The 19,906-nt window shown below is 42.5% G+C and overlaps 2 protein-coding genes across 5 annotated transcripts in view; both read left to right on the forward strand.

Moving 5' to 3' along the window:
* actn1 (actinin, alpha 1) overlaps positions 1-6,743 on the forward strand; it is a 41,593-nt gene extending 34,850 nt beyond the window's left edge. For 2 of the 4 annotated variants that reach the window (XM_029493381.1, XM_029493380.1), the window contains exons 15-21: positions 592-774; positions 1,076-1,210; positions 1,336-1,515; positions 2,391-2,537; positions 4,790-4,855; positions 5,169-5,327; positions 6,165-6,323. In XM_029493381.1, the coding sequence (XP_029349241.1) occupies positions 592-774; positions 1,076-1,210; positions 1,336-1,515; positions 2,391-2,537; positions 4,790-4,855; positions 5,169-5,327; positions 6,165-6,323 (1,029 nt within the window). Of the gene's footprint in view, positions 1-591; positions 775-1,075; positions 1,211-1,335; positions 1,516-2,390; positions 2,538-4,431; positions 4,513-4,789; positions 4,856-5,168; positions 5,328-6,164 lie in introns of all 4 variants that reach the window. The other 2 variants (XM_029493379.1, XM_029493382.1) reach the window with 2 other exon arrangements.
* A 1,140-nt stretch (positions 6,744-7,883) lies between these two features.
* Positions 7,884-11,196, forward strand: cox16 (cytochrome c oxidase assembly factor COX16). Its single transcript, XM_029493429.1, has 4 exons — positions 7,884-8,022; positions 8,841-8,918; positions 10,367-10,435; positions 10,959-11,196. The coding sequence occupies exons 1-4, from the start codon at positions 7,963-7,965 to the stop codon at positions 11,067-11,069; spliced, it is 318 nt and encodes a 105-aa protein (XP_029349289.1). The 5' UTR covers positions 7,884-7,962; the 3' UTR covers positions 11,070-11,196.
* The last annotated feature ends 8,710 nt before the right edge of the window (positions 11,197-19,906 follow it).

Genomic DNA, 19,906 nt, shown 5'->3' on the forward strand with positions numbered 1-19,906 from the left:
ACAATTAAATCTGCTTTTGAGGAGTTAGAGCAAAGGACTGACTCTTAGTTGCTTCCTAATGGAGAGTCAGATGTTGTCACTCATGTCTGTACAGCTGGTTAGCTTAGCTTAGCTTAGCACAAAGAGTGGAAACTGTCTGGCAGGAAACAAACAAATTTCACCGACTTACAAGTTGTATCTTGTTTGTTTAATATCTGAGGTATCAAAAAGAAAGGTTGGTAGTTTTACAAGAAGGAAGTGAAGTAAATAAACCCAGCTGAGAACTGTCTCGTCTTTCACTTTGCCTAAAGCTGACAGATATGAGAGTGATATGGATCTTCAGATCAAATAAACAAAGCTGTTTTCCAACACTTGAACATAACAAATAGGGAATTATGGGAAAGGGTTACTCACGGATATGTATTATGTCTTGGGTTTTTTTAAATAAACAGATTTGCTTTGTCAGTGTGAAATTAAAACCACCGGCTGTTGAAGAAGAGGAAGGAAGCCAGTTCTCTGTCACACACTCAGCTAATGGCAACATTTAATGTCGTTGTTGTTGTTGTGGTGGTTTGTTATTTCAGTTTAATGACCTCACTTTTTGTGTGTCAGGGATTAAGCACAGCCCACGAGCAGTTCAAAGCCACGCTGCCAGAGGCGGACAAAGAGCGCCAGGCCATCTTGGGCATCCACAATGAGATTGCCAAGATTGTGCAGACTTATCATGTGAATATGGCTGGCACCAACCCTTACACCACCATCAACCCACAGGAGATTAACGCCAAATGGGACAAGGTAATGACAAGCAGGGATATAGAAAACAAGATGGTTTTTATTTGTCATATTTATTTATTCAAGGCTGATCCAATCGAGCAGCTTGCTGTCTGCACAGTTCTGTGGAAATCTGTGGCTTAGTGTGCTGCTTCAACTTATTAGTAAGAGATGTAGAAGGCGTCAAATCGTCTAAGACTTTACACGGGAAGTGATCTAGTTTTTATTGAGGACGTGCATCATGTTTTCATGTTTTTTTTATTAATTTTTAACACATTTAAGTTGTGCAAACCTGAAAATGGAACTCACTCTGCTGTTGCTGCAGGTCAGGCAGCTGGTACCTCAGCGCGACCAGGCTCTGATTGAGGAACACGCCCGGCAGCAGAACAACGAGCGTCTGCGCAGACAGTTCGCCAACCAGGCCAACATCATCGGGCCCTGGATCCAGAACAAGATGGAGGTCAGTGTGAACGGAGCCCAAAGACCAAAAAATACAAACAAGCATGAAAGGACTTAAATTCAAACCCAGCTACATCAGCTCTGCAGCAAAGTTCATTTGTATGTCCTCATCGTGTCCTGCTGCAGGAAATCGGCCGCATCTCCATCGAGATGCACGGCACTCTGGAGGACCAGCTGACGCATCTACGTCAGTACGAGAAGAGCATCGTCAACTACAAGCCAAAGATCGACCAGCTGGAGGGAGACCACCAGCTCATTCAGGAAGCTCTCATCTTCGACAACAAGCACACCAACTACACCATGGAGGTAAAACCCGGATTTAGGGTTTTATTTTTTGTGTCCTGTAAATTCTTTATGCTTTGTTTAACGGCGCCGTGGTTTCAGGAGGCTGCGGTTTACCACGAAGTAGAAAACAATGGGAGGCAGCATGTTGAAGTTTAACACAGAGCTTTTCTGACGTTGCAGCTCACCATCAAGTCTTCAGCGTACAAAATTAACTTTCTGGCTCATCAGCCAAGTGCTTTACTCTAAACCCCCGGCCTGCCAACAACAGTTTTTACTGGCCAGAATAATTCATATAAGGGTTTGTTGGAGACATTTTGCGCAACAACAGAAGCACTTTCAAAGCTGTTGTGTGGGTGTGTCTGGAATCAGCTGCTGTATGAAGACTTGGCTACAGAGACAAAAGCGAAAATGTCTCAAATTAAATTTAATTCAATTAAAAAGTTATATTTTTGTCCCGATTTGCTTTTGTGACCTCATGTGCCCTGTGTGTCATGGTTACACCGATGTTGGAACATTTCGAGGACAAATCGCGTTCAGCTTATTTTAGTGTGCAAAAAATCAAAAACAGCAATGGTATTATCTGGAATCAAGGATTTGATACACCTGTTATCTGTATATCCAAAACCGGAGTATCTTATTCCTCCATTGTTTAAAAAAAACAAACAAAAAAAACGTTACTTTTGGCACTTAATGTTCGAGTCAGAAACTAAAGAAAAACACAGCCAAATCCCAGACTGTGTTAATTTGCTGCCCGTTGTAGTGACGATTTATCCCCCACAAGCACAGATAACAAATCACTCTCAGCCAATGTTGACCCAAAACTAAGCCTCAGCGAAGTGAATGAAATGAATGGGACACTGTTTCCCGACATCTCTTCCTCTCTCTTCCCTCTGCAGCACATCCGTGTGGGCTGGGAACAGCTACTCACCACCATCGCTCGCACCATCAACGAAATCGAGAACCAGATCTTAACGCGAGACGCCAAGGGCATCAGCCAGGACCAGCTGAACGAGTTCCGGGCTTCCTTCAATCACTTCGACAGGGTCAGTAGTCGCACTGAGTCACAGTCCAGACACAGAGCAGCAGACGGGCGACGCCCCAGAGCGTAAGATCAATATGCAGGGGCATTGTGGTGAGCTCTGTTGCTCGGGTTTAGGTTAACTGGTGACTCTAAATTGTCTGCAGGTCTGAGTGTGAGTGGTTGTTGGTCTGTGTGCGTTGGCCCTGCGATGGACTGGCGGCCTGTCCAGGGTGACCACCCCCCCTCATTACCCAGAAACGGAAGATGAATGAATGAATAAGACTGAACCCAGCAAACTGTTAGCTTAGCTTAGTGAGAAACATCTACACTGGTTCTGTCCAAATAAAATTACCTAAACACAAAAACTTTACTAAATTTGTAACCTTTTGGTTTGGAGACAGAATATTTCCCGGGCTGGGCCCCGCTGTTTTTTAGTGAGCTTTACTCTCCTCACCCAACATTAGGCAAGAAATCAGTTTACTTACCCAACATGGTGAACTGTTCCTTTAAAGATGTTTGCATCAGTTTCTGTTGCACGGAGTCAAAAGTTTGTCTTTTGTGCAATTAGACATCATCTGCAGAGTGAGGAAGTTGAGGTGAGGATGTGTCATTTCTGCGTTTGAGTCCGTTGACGTGCTGTCATGCTGCCTGAGTTGTGGCTGATGATGGTGATCTTTCATAGATCCTTTGAGTGAGTTTGTGTGTGAGCTGCATCGGGCCGTGGGCTGACCTCACCGCTCAGTTTAAAGGGGAGTTACAGTTCACTGGCACAATAATCATGTTTAACAGCTGAGGACCTTTGAGCCAAAATCAGCTTCACGCAGCCGTCAAATCGCTTTATTGTGAAATACAGAGCTGGCTAAATAAAAATCAAACACACATCAGGCAGAATGGGAGTTGAGTCGGTAGCTACATCATATCTTCCCATTGAAGGCTGCCTCTATAAAACCTTCTTACCTCAGACCTCAGTGTTTACTCTGGGGCTCACCGTGTCAGAAACAGCACCAATTATGGATGAGTTTTTACATAGCTCTCTCTTCCCCCTCTCCCTCACCGACTCCACCATTAGCTCATGCATTCTTCCAGAGCTGCTCGATCATCAATCATTAATCAATACCTGAGGTGGACGAGCAGGGAGATCGGGAGGTCTGCTATGGACCTCCTGTGATCGTGTCTTTGTCTCAGACTTTATTAGGCGTCAGAAATTAGGCTTTCAGTCTGACAGCTGTTTTTATACCTGTTGTTTCTTCTAATCAGTGTTGAGCATAAAAAAGATCAAAAGCAAAGCCAGACATTTTAAGAGGCCACTTTGCTTACAGGCATTGTTTATGATCTACTGACACGTTAGACGCAAATGATGAATTCAAAGTTGGAAAGAATGATCATGAGAAGGATAATTAGACACATCTGTGGACATGTGATGTGTTATTTATCTGACTGTGAAAATGTTTTAGAAAAAAAAAATTAATCTGACGTTTGCCTGTACAAAAAACATGGTTAAAAAGAGTATATTTTTGTGTTGTTAAGTACACGTGCCATCGACGGTATGGATAACATAACCGCACCACGAGGCCCAGTAGTCTGCCTGCCACACTGCACATTAACGCCTCTGAATGCCTTCGCCCAGCATGGCAGCACTGCTGCCACCGTGTGTTCACCTGCCACGTCCTAATCAATTTGCACTGTGTTCTCTGTTTTCTATCTCTCCTGCATGACCCCAACCCTTCACCTCCCTCCCACACCCTCACCCTGTGCATGGTGCACTCCCCCCACCCCTCCCCCACTCCACCCCCCACCAACACCACCTCACCTGCCTCCTCCTCCCCGACCCCCCTCACCGTCACTGACACCGCTGTATGTGTTGCTGCATGGCCTGCGGCCCCCCCGACGCCTGGCTCTGGCCTCCCACACCCCAGGACCGCTCGGGCACTCTGGGCGCAGAGGAGTTCAAGGCCTGCCTGATCAGCCTGGGCTTCGATATCGCCAACGATGCACAGGTACTTAAACGTGGCCACGCCGTCCTGGTGAGAGGTTTAACTGGTTTCTTCTTTTTTTTTTTCTTTTGTACCTTTTCTCTTCCCGTATTTCTTTTCTTCCTCTGTCTGGTCTGAATTCCCTTTGTCGTTTTGCAACATCTGTTTTGCGGATTGTTGCTGCTCTCCGTCCAAAATCTACTCTTTGTTCCTCCACTGACTTCCTTCGCTGTGCCTGCCTTTCCCTGTTCTATCTCTCTCCTCTTGTCCTCGTTTCATTTGTCCATCGCTGACCTTGTAGAAGAGAACAGGAATCATGGATGCTGAGGACTTCAAAACCTGCCTTATCTCCATGGGTTACAACCTGGTAAAGCCATGAGCACTGTTCAAGTATGAAAATATCACTGTGTCTGATTATGTAGGTCAGCAGGAAATTTGATTAAATAGATGTAACCTTTTCACTTTGAAAACAAAATATATGTACTGTGTTATTTTTGGGCCTTATTATTAAAGTATTCATTTCTAATAATGAACATGAACGGCACCTCACAACAGCCTAACGTAACCTCTGTGATAAATAATCCCAAGTTATATCACCACATGAAGGATGCTTTAGTGCGTTTCCATGGGCACTGTCGCCATGGTGACCGAGCTTCACAGCTCCTCTCTGTTGCCTCCAGGGTGAAAATGAGTTCTCGCGCATCATGAGCATAGTGGACCCCAACAGGATGGGCATCGTCACCTTCCAGGCCTTCATCGACTTCATGTCCCGCGAGACGGCCGACACGGACACTGCCGACCAAGTGATGGCCTCCTTCAAAGTTCTGGCAGGGGATAAGGTATCAGAGCAGCACATTCAAGTCCACCACGATCTGTATTTACTGTGACCACGCGTTTGTCTCAGGTCCCTTTTGCTCCACAGAGCTTTGTCTGCAGGTTTTTACCATCTCTTAGCACATTGTTTTGATTTTACAGCCTGCAAATTCACCGTTTGCATCAATATCATTTTGCTGCTTTTGTTTAATGCTGACAAAACTGTCCAACCCACTGCACTCTACCTGCTCAGCACCAAGCAGCGGACAAAGTTAACAACTAGATAGTGGGGCATTTAGCAGCTAATGGACCAGATATTTCTCTCAGGAGATGGTAGAGATAAAAAAAAAAACTGAGCTGAAAGGGAGAGGATATTGTACTTAAATTCATCAGGGACACACACACAGCTCCATGTATGATATCATCACTCTGTCTCTGGAATTTTTCAAGAGGAGATTGAACAAATTCACTCCATCAACTTAAAAGCTTGTGTGTGATGAGTTCATAGCACAAAGGACAGTCCGGAAAGTTAACAACACAAAACTAAAATACTGAGAGCACAGAAAAAGCAAAAAAAAAAAAAAAAACAACAAAACAAAACAAAATGTTTCTAAGCAGGTTATCTAACAACCAAGAAATTTGAAGAATGACTACGCAGAGATTACGAATCCATAAATCAGCTGACTAACTATTCACGAAGTCTGATGTTTTTTAAAGCCATGACGAGCGATCTCTATCTACGCATTGCACAGAAATGGAGCCTGTTCTGGTTCCGGTTCTGGTTGTGGTTGGATTTTAACACCGGTTTGTTCTCCTAACTCCTGTGACAAACCAAAAAATGTTTTATTCCTCATCTTCCACAGAACTACATTTTAGCCGACGAGCTGCGCCGGGAGTTGCCTCCTGACCAGGCGGAGTACTGCATTGCCCGCATGGCGCCCTACACCGGCCCTGACGGCGTGCCAGGGGCCCTCGACTACATGTCGTTCTCTACCGCTCTGTACGGAGAGAGCGACCTCTGAACACTCTGTCAGTCGTCCTGACTCGGGACCACCAGCCTACCTGCTCCGATCACCGCCACATCCTCTGACTGCCCCGTCACCACACTCCTGTCCTACTACGCTCATTTTTTGTATGTCTGGCCTTATCTTTTTGTCTCCTCCTCCGCCTCCTCGTCCTCGTCCCACCTGTCCAGCCTCGTCCCCGCTCCTTCACACTCTGTCTCCGTTGTACTTGCTTCCCACGCAACGCAGCAGCTCTCCAGGTTTACAAAGAGGGAGAGAGAAAATGTTTGTTTTTATTTTCTTGTTGTCATTGTTTTTTTTTTCTTCATAAAATGAATAAAGTTAACATATTTTATTATACTGAACAAAAAAGGTATTTTTCTTCACCTGATTGAAAATAAGAGACAAAAATTGTAATAAAGAAAAATTGCTATACTTTCTCTTCTTATTCTCTGTTTGCTGCAGGAATTGATTATGGCTTTTAATGGATTTACATCAACACTTTGGGCATCTAGCTTACCGATCTACACCAACTTTTAAACAATTTTGTGACAAAACTGAAATCAGTGCAGTTATCTCTTTATAGTGGGGTCATTGATTTACACAGCTTTAACCAGCTAATGTGCACTTATAAAAACATCTTATTGACTGTTGACATGAAAAGAAAAACCAAAGAGCCCAACATATACTAGAACTTCATTAGCCACAGACCTCCTTCAGGCAAACGTACAAAGAAACAGGCTAGCATCACCTAATCACTATGCATACAGATGAAGGTCCGTGCACTCCTCAAATTAAAAAGTAGAAGCAGTATTGAGTCTTTCCAGCTCTGAATTTCCCAATGCTCCAAAAAATTCAGTTTAATCAATAAGCCCCTCCACAGACATCAGATGGACAATGTCTTTAAGAGGTATTTTTTAAAAAAGCACCAAATGTAGAAAAAACAGAGCTGATTTTTTCAGCTCTTTTTTCAATAAATAATTTCTTGGAGTAGCTTGTTGTAGCCGACCTTGGACCCAGAGGCTGATGGTTTGTTTATCTGGCAGGCAAATTCAATAAAAGTAGAATGACTCTTTTTATTTATTTAACAAGGTGAAAGTATCATCAGCAGTGAAATCTCAAATCTCTTTGTTGAAGAGAGATGTGGCCTAGATGGCATCAACTGTCTGACTCCATCAGACAGCATTAAGCTTCACATGATCCTCGTGACGTCATTAACATGCACTAATTGGATGATTGAAAACACCTGAAGGGGTGGGGGGGGGGGTAAGCCTCCATATGAGTCCATCCAAATTAGCGACGCTGTCCCACAGCAAGAAGGTTCTAGGTTCGATTCCCATTGTCCAAAGATATGACTTCTGGTGGTTTTCCTTTATTAGGCCACCTGACGGATAAACGGCATCATTAGATGTTCGTAGGAAAACATTTGGACATGTGAACAAGCAGCTTACAAATGAAAACAAAACATGAGCTTTTTCACATTTTTGCCCCGAAACCTCAAACAATAATAATCGGTGAGAATTTATAGCGGAACCTTTTAGCGCGGCCGCGCGTCGCTCCGGACGCTTTAGCGCGTCGGACCCATTCAGGAAGCGCGTCCACCAACAGTGACCTGTTAGCATGAATTAAAATGTTTTTTTAGCTGAAGAAAAGAGTCATGTTCAGCTTAAAGGCTCTGCAGAAAAACAAAACAGTCAGATATGGAGTCCCGATGCTGGTGAGTGACGGCGATCCTGTTAGCTTAAACAGTTAGTTAGCATGTTGGCCGATTCATGATCTGTCAAAGGACGATTTAGTTCTCCTGTCTTTATTTCCCCTGACTGAGACATCCAAACATGTTGTGTTATAATTTAGCACTGATCTGATCGAACTCCTTGTTTCCCTTTTATATTTTATATTTTAACATTACAGCTCAGCAGAATTTGGTTTCATTTGAGCACCACAGTGTGGACTAAAGGGTAAAAGTCATAGCTGGTGTTTGTTGGCTCAAATAAAGTTGCCACGAATTTGGTCAGTCACAACTTTGATAGTTGGTTAGTTGTGTGATTTTTCAAGACAGAGATGCCAAATTTAATCTGATTGAGGTCTGTGTTAGGAGTTGTGCATTAATAAATAACTCTAAAGAAAAGGAAACGGGTGAATTGCATTAGAATGAAATAGAGTGATTTGACTAATTTGTGGCAACGTGATTAAACATCCTCCAAACAAATTTTTCAACATTTGATATATTATTTTTATTTCATAGTAAATTTAACAGAAGAAATTTTAACAAATCCAGAGGAAAGCAAACATAAAAATGACAAATATTTGGCTGTAAGTAATAATAATATTTATTCATGTGATTTATTATTATGTAAATTATTTTCTTTAGTTTAATCTGGTGCTGTTGAATTCTCTTGCCTTTGGACCAAAGACTTATATTACTGAATAATTAAAATAGAATGCACACGTAGTTTGCATAACAAGTATTTTTGTTAGTTTATATGTAATTTATCAAAATATTTCCAACTAGCAATGTTTTTGGTGTTTTAACAGTTGCTGATTGTTGGAGGTTCCTTTGGCCTGCGAGAGTTTACGCAAATCCGATATGATTCCCAGAGGATCAAAAGAAAGGTTTGTATTAAATTAATTTTACATAACCAATGAAACTATTCATAATGAAGTAAGTTTGTAGATCTACATTATTGTAGAAAAACCTCAAGTGCTATACAAACACTCATAATGTCAAGGCGACAGACTCTGTTCAGTGCTGTTTGGTTGAAATACTCCTCCTAGTGGGTTAAAGTACAGCTGCACCTGAGGATAGAAAATTCTTCCAAGCGTGCATTGTTGGAATATTTCGCATGAGATGTCATATTTCTACGTTTTCAAACCTTACTGGAATCTCCCAGGTCATTGTTTTACATTTACACACTTAATAGTTTTTTTGTGGGCTATTTATAGCTAAAGATTAGATGACTGCCCATTTGAAGTAGCCATTGGAGGCAAGCATCACTGAGAGGCTTTTCTAACCCAGTTAGAGTGAGTGAGCGAGCACAGGAGCAAGAAGTGAGAACAAGCTCTGATAATTCATTAAATGACATCCCCTATTCATTAAAATGACAGAAGACTGACCCTTTATTAGAAGCCATTACAATCTGATGAGCTGGCTGCGAGGGGAAGTAGCTGTTTTGTGCTATTTTACTGTGATAAACGCAGATGCATGTCATCTGGGAGGGAGCCAGATGGCAGGGGCATCTCTTCTTATTACTGTCCATGTGAAGCCGCACTAGACTGTGGAAGATGGGGGTATCATGCCCCTGGCACTGTGCCTGTATAACTGCCCTAGCCATTTGCTCTCTTCTGACAGGGCCTGCAGCAGACCAAGTTGTTCTCCTCTCAGATTGTAGAGCAGTGATTCAGTCCTGTGTGTGCACATCTAATTTAATGCATGGAATATCTAAAGAGTTAAATAACTCCTCTGGATCTTTGTTTGTTCTTTTTGACCCACTTTAATGATTAAAATCTCATTCGCTGTGTGATCCAATTTATATTTTCTCTTCAAATATTTAATTCAGCTTGTAGGAAATTATGAACCTTAAGGCTTTTCTCTTCCTTGTCCAGGTTTTGTATGTACCTTGGAATGCCCCTATTGGGGGTTCCGTCTACTAGTGTTGAATGTTGGGTATCTTGCTACTTATGTTGGGCAGTTGATATCCTGGTCTGAGGGCTGCAAAGTATTTCATGTATTTATTTTCCTGTGGTATGTAGGTCTAATTAGAAATCACTCATGGAGTCATGAAATTCATAATTCTCACTCTTAACTGCAGCGTTATTGCTATGAAATATTAGAACTCGTTAAAAGTAATGAGTGAAACTGGGATTCATTCAGTCCTATTCTTGGGCTAAATGAATGATAGTGCCATTGCAATCCCTCAAAATCTTTGATTTTTATTCACCAAATTGAAGAATGTGTCACACATCTTTGCATTTCTTCACTTTGCTTAATTTTCTTTTGGTTGTTAAATTGTGCATCTCTCCCAGAAAGCTGCTTACGTTTAAAAATGTTTCTTCTTGCTCAGCTGGACCCTTCACTGGAGGCCAAAGTGAACATCGAGAAGCAGCCAGTCATGCTGGAGGAGGAGTATGAGGTAAGGAAACAGCTTGAGACCTTGAGGGTGGAGGAGAGCACTTGCAAGAATCTAACCGACCTGCTTTCTCTGCAAGGAAGTGTGGTAAACGATATGGTCTTTTATAGAATATCATCAAATTGCAAGATGATTTGTCAAAATGGTTGTCCTGGTATTTGATACCTAAATAACAGATGTTTGTTTCACATGAATGACTATTGGCCTGTTATCAGTAAAGACTTTCTGAATGTTTGTAATGGTCCATTAGTTCTATTATTCCTGAGCCAACAGCTTAAAGATGGTTTAAACAGCTCCAGGTGGACACTTTGACATAAGCACCGAATACTGAATGCTCCTGTAAAGGACAATGCTGATGTCTGCAACCTTGCTTTCATTATTTTGAAATATTGCTTGACCCAGGTCTATAAAGCTCAAGACAACAATGACAAAGGCCCACTATATTCCAATGAGGTTTAAAACAATATGTAATTGGGTGATATAACCTTGTCTCTTGTCCTCCACTTCTGTCTCTCTCTCTCTGTAGAAGTTGAGGGATTTGAATTTGGACAACTGGAAGAACATCCGTGGTCCTCGTCCCTGGGAGAACTCCAAAGAGTATCAGGAGCAGCAGCGATCCAGTCAGAACAAAGAGTGAGGCTCTGGGATGCCGTGATGAGCAGACTGTACATGCTTTGTGTGTGGAGAACCAGACAAGAATGGATGGAGTCAGTGGCAAAGACACCACAGAGACCAAATTATCCCAGATACTGCAACTTCAGGGCTTCTGCTCAACTTGCTTGGCCTTGCCCTGTGTTGGACTTAAAACTTGGGAAATGTGCATTGTTGTGATCTTTTGTAGTTGTTCAGGGCTACTGGTGGCTACAATTATGCCCCATGAGCACGAAACCTTGAAACAGGTTCAAGGTGCTCATAAATAAAAAGGAAAGGGAAAAAAAAATGCACTGCTTTACACAAAAGTATAAACCAGTCAGCTATTGGCTGGTTACGCTCTCACCTGATCAGGAGATTGTCATAAAATCAACCAGTAGGTGGCACATCTGTGTCTGCACCATACACAAAAAACCAAGCCGGGAAATAAATAAATAATTATATCAATGTATGATTTCCATGCCTCAATAAATTATTGCTACAGATCCAAATTGCTGCTTTTAGTTTCATTTTGTTTTTGACTCAAGATCAGATGTGTTGAGTTTTTGTTTACAACTGTATCACATTGACTTACCGGTTGCAAGTATAAAGGAATAAATAACAACAGTCCAGCCTTTCTTCAGGCTTCATAGGTCTCGACAGTAATCTGTTTCTCTGACAGTTATTACTTTGCAATGTGGTGGATTTATTACGTTTATAATGGAAATAGTATTACCCTTTTGCTTTTTTTTGTCTTACAAAACAGGAACATGATTTTTTTTCCCATGCTGCAATATCTTCACCTCAGTATGTACAAGTAATGCACGTTCAGCCTCGCCTCAGTCACCTTGCAAGACAGGGATGCAATGAACATTCTTCAGGTGTAAAGGTCTCCATGACGGTGTCTCGGGATACATTTTCGATAATCACATTTTTTATGTTCATGATTTTTGAGTCACTTTCATACCAGGAGTTTCTCATATATGAGTGTGATTTGTTGATTTTTTTTTTTTTGTTTAGAGTCGTGTTTTATCAATGATTGTTTCTGTATCGAGCACAGCTGCATGAAGTACCAATTGCCTCTAATCCACCAAACAGATCTGAATGACAAAACAGATCAATCAAGTCATTTGTCACAGGAATAACAGGTCACATCCTGGCTTTCTTGTCAGGCTGTGTGCTGATAATAATAATAAAACTACGTATGCCTTGTGTTTCTGAAGAGGCCTTTCTAAATGTAGAGTTGCCACATGTTGGTGTGCCTGTAATCTCAGGTGAATCACTTATTCTGGATGCTCCACAGATGGCTCTGGGCTGTTTTCCTCATTAGACAGGCAGTCTGAAAATCAGACTAACAGCGTTGACACTGCTGTCTGTATCTGTGGGAGTATAAACACTGAGTCTGCTCAATGGGCCAAAGTCAGGCAGCACTTTGGAGAAAATGCATTTCTTCGTTTGACTTCAGAAAGAAAAACAACACCATAGTGTAGAAATACTGAATTAGGCCGCAAAATAAATGCAATCAAAAATCTGTAAGGGAAAAGACTACTTTGGAGGACTGAGAAATAAATGGAGAAATGAGCCTTTAAACGCTGCAGTCCAGGTGAGTCCCTGCTGGGTCACTCCTGGGAAACCTACCGTGGACTGATCGTGAGTCCTCACCTGCCCGGTACGAACATCAAGCTAATCCTGGTCTGCCTTTTCAAGATGGATTGTTTTCTTCTAAATGTAAGTAACTTTATGTTGTGTTGTCCTTTGAGAGCGGCTAACGGCTTGTTAGCTTCAGCTAACTTCCGGTCAGTCACATTGTGGGTGCTTAGCAACTGTTGCTATCGCTAGCAGGCTAACTGCTAGCATCGCTCCGGGCTGGTTTGCTGTTTTTGCTGTTATTTACTTTCTTTAGTTGTGTTTTCTTGTTTTTTTTGGTAAAAGGACGCTCTCTTTGGGTTCAGTCACACCTTGCTAGCTGAGAACAAGAAGTGCATACTAATACTAATACAGGTATAGTGAGTCAGAGCTAATTTTTAACCGAAGCTAATTGTTTTCATCATCGGATGATTTTTTTTCTGTCAATTAAAATAAGTAAAAAAGTGAGAAATGCTCAGCACGATTAACCAGATGTCAAAGTGAAACCTTGTTGTGTCAGAAGAAATGGTGGAAGCATTAAATAATTAGAAAGATGAGCTGCAGATCTTCACATTGTACAGATTGCAGCTGTGACGTGTCCTTGAACACAACACAACACAACACAACACAACACAACACAAAACCTGTCGGTGCCAAGGATGTTTTGTTGTGATGGATTGCTAAACTTTGACCTTTGACCCTTTCTGTGCAGCAGGCTGGGGCAGGTTAAAAGGGCGGTTTGGTGCAGGTATCATTAACCTCACTCTGTTTATAGGCTATTGTGTTTTAATGCATGCAGCTTTTGTGTAGTAAGAAAATACTCACACATGGTGTCGCTTATCTGTTCCCAATTTCTTCACAAATACAAGCTCATGCTGGTTTCATCACAGCGATAAACTAATGTTTTGTGGTTTGATTTCCCACAGTTTTAATGAGCGGCTCAGAGAGTTTTAACCATACACAACAATAGTTAGGTCTCTAAAACGATGACAGGTTTTATTAACATGCACATGAGTCGTGTTGGAAAGAGCAGGTGAATCTCCACCTTCAGCCAGCTGCTAAATTGTTGGGTCCATCTGTTTTACTGTCTCAGAAAAGCATTCATTTAATTTGAATTATTTTGCCTTTGATGCTTAATCTTCATTGAATTTACATCAATTTCATAGCATCTACTCCTGTGTGTGTGTTATATATTATAAGTAAATATACAACAAAACACAGTTTAAAACAGGGACTAACTGAGTTTGATTTGTTAAAATGAAACTATATAACCCAAACTGATAATACTACTTAAAATGGGAAAGCTTGGTTGGCTTCTTGTCCTTTCAGCCAGAAACCTTTCAGTACAACTCATGTCAGAGCATGTTGTTTTCAGAAATTATAAAACATCTCAGGAGAAACGATGTTTAAAAACCCAAACAAATGTTGCTCAAATGTCTCGCATTTTTCTCAAACGTCACTGTTTGCAGTATATTTGTGGTATTCGGCAAATTTCCAGAAAAAGTTTTGTACACATGGGGATAAATTACAACTCCAGAATCTAGTTTTCTAGTTTTCATATTGGTAGGTTTTCCTTAGTTAATGTAATCCAGTGATAGGAATTTGGCATATTTTCCCCAATGGAAGGAAGTAGAGTCCCTATGTAGTCTGTTGACAGGGTGTTTGTTTGCTGACGGCAATCTCCAAATCTAAATATGCTGGAGAAAAAGTGAACTGAGCTTTAAACTATCTATTACCATTGTTTAGTTATTTTTCAGTTCTGTGTTAAATGTACATCACATGGTAATTATTTATTTTGTCGTGTGTGTGTGTGTGTGTGTGTGTGTATGTGTTAGATGAACCATCTGTAACCACCCTAATTGTGCGAGGCCGTTCTGCCTCACAGGTTCTCTGTGCGACTCCAAATGAACCATGACTTGAGAGCACCGTGGCAAAAGATGTGTTACAGCACACTCTAATTCTATGGGTGTAGTCGTCATAGGCCAAAATGGGTCAGTCCTTTGGGCCTTGCTATCGTAAGTGTCCTGTCAGGATGCATGACGAGCTAGAGTCCTAATTTAAGAAAAGGCCCATCCCTTCACGTGCTGTTCAATTTTTCATTTGGAAATGCAAGAAAACGTCATTAAATATTCATTGGACAAGGCTGAAAACGGGGAAATGAAATTCAATATTTACCAAGTCATTCTGTGAGCAGGGGAACTAATGAAGAATCATGTAGCTGGTTGAAATTCTGGGCACTTTGAGAAGTGAGCTTCTGAAACGCTAAATTATTCTTAGCATCTTACAGGGGCCCCATGACGCTCTGTGGCTCCTGTATCATTCAGATGTTGTGCCCTGATATTCAAACTCATGAGTAGGTTTCTGCATGAATCAAATCAAACTCCTGCAGAAACATCATCACAGCTCTGATGTCGAAATACTGCAGTAAAAACCAGTCGGCACTCAGTCTTTTTGGCTCTCAGTGAATGAAGAAACCACCCCCCTCCCAAACACACTCCAGATGATGATTAATTACCACTCAGAGGAAGATATTTTTCACCAAGATTGGAGACAAGATGATTTTGTTTGGTAAGGAAATACAACGTACTCTGAGTATTTCCAGGAGAATCCTCAAACAACAAAATATTCATTCCATTTATTAGAGTTTATGGCCTTGATATAATGTTTGGGGTCAAATTTGACAACAAACCAATAGGCTGTTCCTTATGGAAAGAAAGGTTTGATGAAACTCATTGAATGAGTTTGTGTACTATTAGTTCTATATGAACCCATCAGTGTACAGGCTGTCAGTGTTGACTCATTGATTTGTCAGTATTCAAATGTTAATGAAATGGTTTATTATGTAACTGTAGCCAGCCATAATGACTTAATCAAAGACTAAGTGATTCGTGGAAAATAAATGAGTGGTTAATTACTAATGACATGACTATTTAGCAGCAGTCCGGCTGTATATGTGTGTATTTCACATGACGCCCTTGTCTCAGATTGTAAAGAGAGTCAGTGAAGCTGCAGTCAGCGAGAGCCTCAACCTTCACCCCCCCCCCCCCCCCCCCCACTGACTCACTGAAATGTCACTTACACAGAGCCACAGGATCAAACCAGAAAAAAAGGCTTATCATCTGCAGAAGGAGGGAGGAAAGTTTGCAGGGAAATGACCCCTGTGTTTATTTTATGTGGTCTCTCTCTCCTTTCACTCTCTTATTTCATTTCTATAAATAGACAGACGCTTGGCAGCTGAGGGGGTAGTCCACGCAGAACAAATGCACCCCCTGGCTGTTTCACTTCATTCCCCACATAATGAGCCAGACGGAACGCACACAGATCGCCCCCCCCGTCACTTCCACTCTCCCCAGGACCGAGGCAGGGGCCACACGTCACCATGGAGACATGGCTACCGGGGGGGGCAGAGAGGGCCCGAGCACGCAGAGTCGAGACCCTCAGACCAGCTGACCTCTCTGCCTCCATCTCCCTCCGTCCTTTACTTTGGCTTCCATTTCCATAATCAGTCCTTTCTCTTCCATTCAGCACCATAAGGCTCTTGGGGGGGGGGGGGGGGGGGGGTTCGGTGCCCAGCACGCACTTGTCTTCACTGTTCCTCTGATGTAATGGAGTCAGTGTGGGCATTCCCCGCTCACCCATCTTCCGCTGTAAATATATTCCAGACCAGTGAACCACTGAATGCTCGGCTCCAGTAGCTGCAGCCGCAGAATTGCCGCTCTCCATAAACATAGCTGTCGTATACGTGTGCAAACGCTGGTCTCTATGGATATTATTGAAGCTGAAAATGCATACAGTGTGAAAGCTCAGCGCAGGGCCCCCCTTCTATCTGCAGTGCACTCTGTATATTTATGGACTGTCAGGGTTTTATTTGAAGGGAGAATTTATTGGTGTAGGGGAGTCAAGGTTATGTAGCGTTATATGAAGAATAGCCAGCTTTTTCTCAAAATGATTACATACATGCCCACCTATTAAGGTGATGCACGGAGGTCTGAAGGATGGGATGACAGTGATGTTGTGATGCAGCTCTTGTCAGCTTTGGAAATGATTGTAGTTTCACTTTGGTGAACTTTGACGTGAATCTGAGCCGCTGGCTGGCTGTACAGTGTTTTGGCAGCGCTGAGCTGAGGGTTAGCTTTTTGCCCAGCTATTTACCAGAGCACAGATGGGCAATATTGCTTCCAACGCCGTATCCGACACATCACCAGGATGTGTGTTACTGCTTTCTGAGCCAAAAGGCACAAAGTTACAAAGTAACAAGTAACAGAATTATGCCTGTCAAAATCATGTTTGTTTATAAAACCTTTCTTTCATTTTGCAATGTAACCAACCTAAAAGTGGAACTCGTTCTTTTGTTGAACTCCCAATTCTCAGATATGGTACTGTGTTGCAGGTAGGCGAGGCTTTGTCTCAGGTGTCAGGAGTTACAGAAGCACATTCTGGAGGAAGATTTTTCCAAATTGTGAAGGTGAAAGTCAATTCTGCTGCATCCTGCTGGGGCAAAGTCAGGAATGCTTCAGATGGATATTTTAAAAACTGAACAGGTAAAACCAAAACCACCTGCCTGGCCAGATAGAACAAGTGGTGAGTGAAGCAACCCTTCAGTCACATTTTCATTTAAGTGTTCTATCAAGTCCTCAAGGGATCTGATGCTTTGCTCCGTGTGTGACCCCCACCACAACACCGCCCTCCAAGCACATACACACACATTTCACTGGTGGCAGGAAGTCGCCCTGCAGCCTGAGGGTCTCTTGGTCCTGATGTGAGATGACTCTTTACATTTCTCATTTCACAACTTCACCATTCTTTCCTGACTGTTATAAGTGGATGTCACCCAGGGGTGATGCTGGTGTTAGCTCCCCTGATGACTTCTCACTCACTCCCTCCCTCTTTCGCTCACCCGTCAGCCTCTGATTATTTTCTGCTGCAACTTAACTCTACAAATTATCAGCATGTGCAGAGTGCCGAACACAGCACGGGGAAAGGGAGAAAATACAAATCACAAAGTGCAAGTCCAGCACTATTCTCTTGTGCTAAGCTGTATCATTGCCTGCTCCAGATTTAATTTAACATTTTCCCTGTCTCTGCTGCATGCCAGGCATTTTAAGAAAAGCCATCCAGGGCCTCGACTGCCGTCAGGCACACTGAGGGATGAACAGGGAAGGCCGGCATCGGTGAAGTTGCCTTACTCTCTGAATCAATGCATTCAGTCAGTTTCAGGGCCGTGGCCATCAGGCCTCCCGCCCTTGTGAGTGCTGCTCCGCTCGGTGGGAAGCACAAGTAGCCCTGTTGTGTTGATTACGGGTATAATCAATTAATCATCACGGAAACGCATGCAGGAGCTTGATGAGAGAGGCAAGAGCGAGGCATTGAATTCCAATCATGCGACGCATGCAGGCTGCAGGTAGCCTGCACATTCGTCTGTCCAGTGGATTCTCTGCCTCCCCCCTTCCCCCTGCAGATAAGAAAACTTCATTAAAACATCCAACCACGGTCTCCATACTAATTACAGCATTACTTGGAGAGGAGTTGAGGATTGCGGATGGGTGTGGTGGTGATATTGGGGGCTGCTTGACCCATCTCATCCCCCCTCGGTCCATTTAGGAAGTGGTTGATTTTTGAATTTCATATTTGAATTTAACAAGCATAGAAATCTGAACAGGCTAATAAGATTCTGTGCCACAGTGTCGGACTATGTAATTAAAACCAGGCCCAATTGATTTTTTTTTTCCCCCCCTACTTTACATATAGGCTCCATCCCAAAAGAAAAGAGACTCTGCATACTGCAATAGGAAGACTGTGCCAAGTCTCTCCTTGTTGTTTCTTGGTAGATTAATTATAATTCATTATTGATCAATTGCTAATTAATTGTAAAGACTTTTAAACAGTTGTATTAATTTTACACAGTTTGGTTTGCCCTGGGACTTTCAGGATCTGTTTTTCACGACGCTTCAGGTCTATGTGATCCTGTAATTAGAGGTGGTAGCAGTGTCAACATCCTCCTGCTTCGCTCCCGTCTCTGGGGCTTCGTCTGTCTTGTCAGCAGTGGTTATGGGTGATTGCACTGCATCAAGATATGTGTGCCTAGTGAAGCTCATTATCTACTGGCTACTAATGCATCTAACAGTGGATGGAAGATCACTAGCTTGTGCAGTGCAACTGCAAGAAAGGGCACCAAGAGACAAATGGGATGAGGAGGATGTGCCTGAACACAGTTTGTTTCCAGCCATAGTTTCAGTTTGGGATATAAATTCAACTTTATCTAAAATTACTAATGAACATGTTAATGAATTCATTCGTTAATTCCTGTTTAGTTTTTTAACTGGAGATTTATGTGAATACCTTCTTGGGTGTTCACAGTCTTGTCTGTTTTAAAAACGAGATACCTACTGTATGAACAAATACAACACAGTATGGCACTTTTATGGCACAATTTTATTTTTTATTTATCTTTGAACAGAGCCAGCTGTTCTCTAGTTTCCAGTCTTCATGCTAACCTGTTAATACTTCTTGTTTTAAAGTTGAAAGCGCTCAGTTCAACCATCCTAAAGAGATGCAGATGAACCGATGAACAGGCTTTATAACCATCTGGGGGCTATTTTCTCATAATCCAACCAACTCTTGATGTCCGTGGTGCCGTTCCAACTTTTGCACCTGCCCCCGTTTGCTTAATTTGACACATAGCTAGCACTCTTAGAATGGATCTAAAACCACATATGTAGTTTTTGATCCCAGGAATGACTCCTATAGACTGCTTGAGCTCGATCTGATGTCAGCGCTGTTGAAGGAGGCAGACATTGTTGTCCATCAATACTTGTGCACTTTAATAATTGTATAGACATACAATGTCACAGTCGCAGCAAACTTTCCTGTTTTACTTCCAGGAGGTCTGCAGAGGTTAGAGGTACAATATCAGGACCCCCCCATCCCCCCCATAGCAGTGGTCATTGTGGGCTTGGATGATGTTCAGCCTTTGTGTTGCAGGCTTCATCTCTCAGCTGATGGTGACGTAGTTGCGCGTCTTACCGACTGTGTTTGTCTGACTTTTACAAATGAGGCGGAGGGGGTGCAGGGTTTGGGGGGGGGCTGTAGGGCGCAACCATTTCACACCTCCAGCTGACGAGAGGCCCGATCACATCAGAAATAACTATCCGAGGATGGCAGCTCGCAGGTGAAGCTCCGGAAGCTGAGGCGGCTCGGAGGAAGAGACCGGTGCGCAAA

The sequence above is a fragment of the Echeneis naucrates genome, chromosome 22 (assembly GCF_900963305.1).
Source record: "Echeneis naucrates chromosome 22, fEcheNa1.1, whole genome shotgun sequence".
Taxonomy (NCBI): Eukaryota; Metazoa; Chordata; class Actinopteri; order Carangiformes; family Echeneidae; genus Echeneis; species Echeneis naucrates.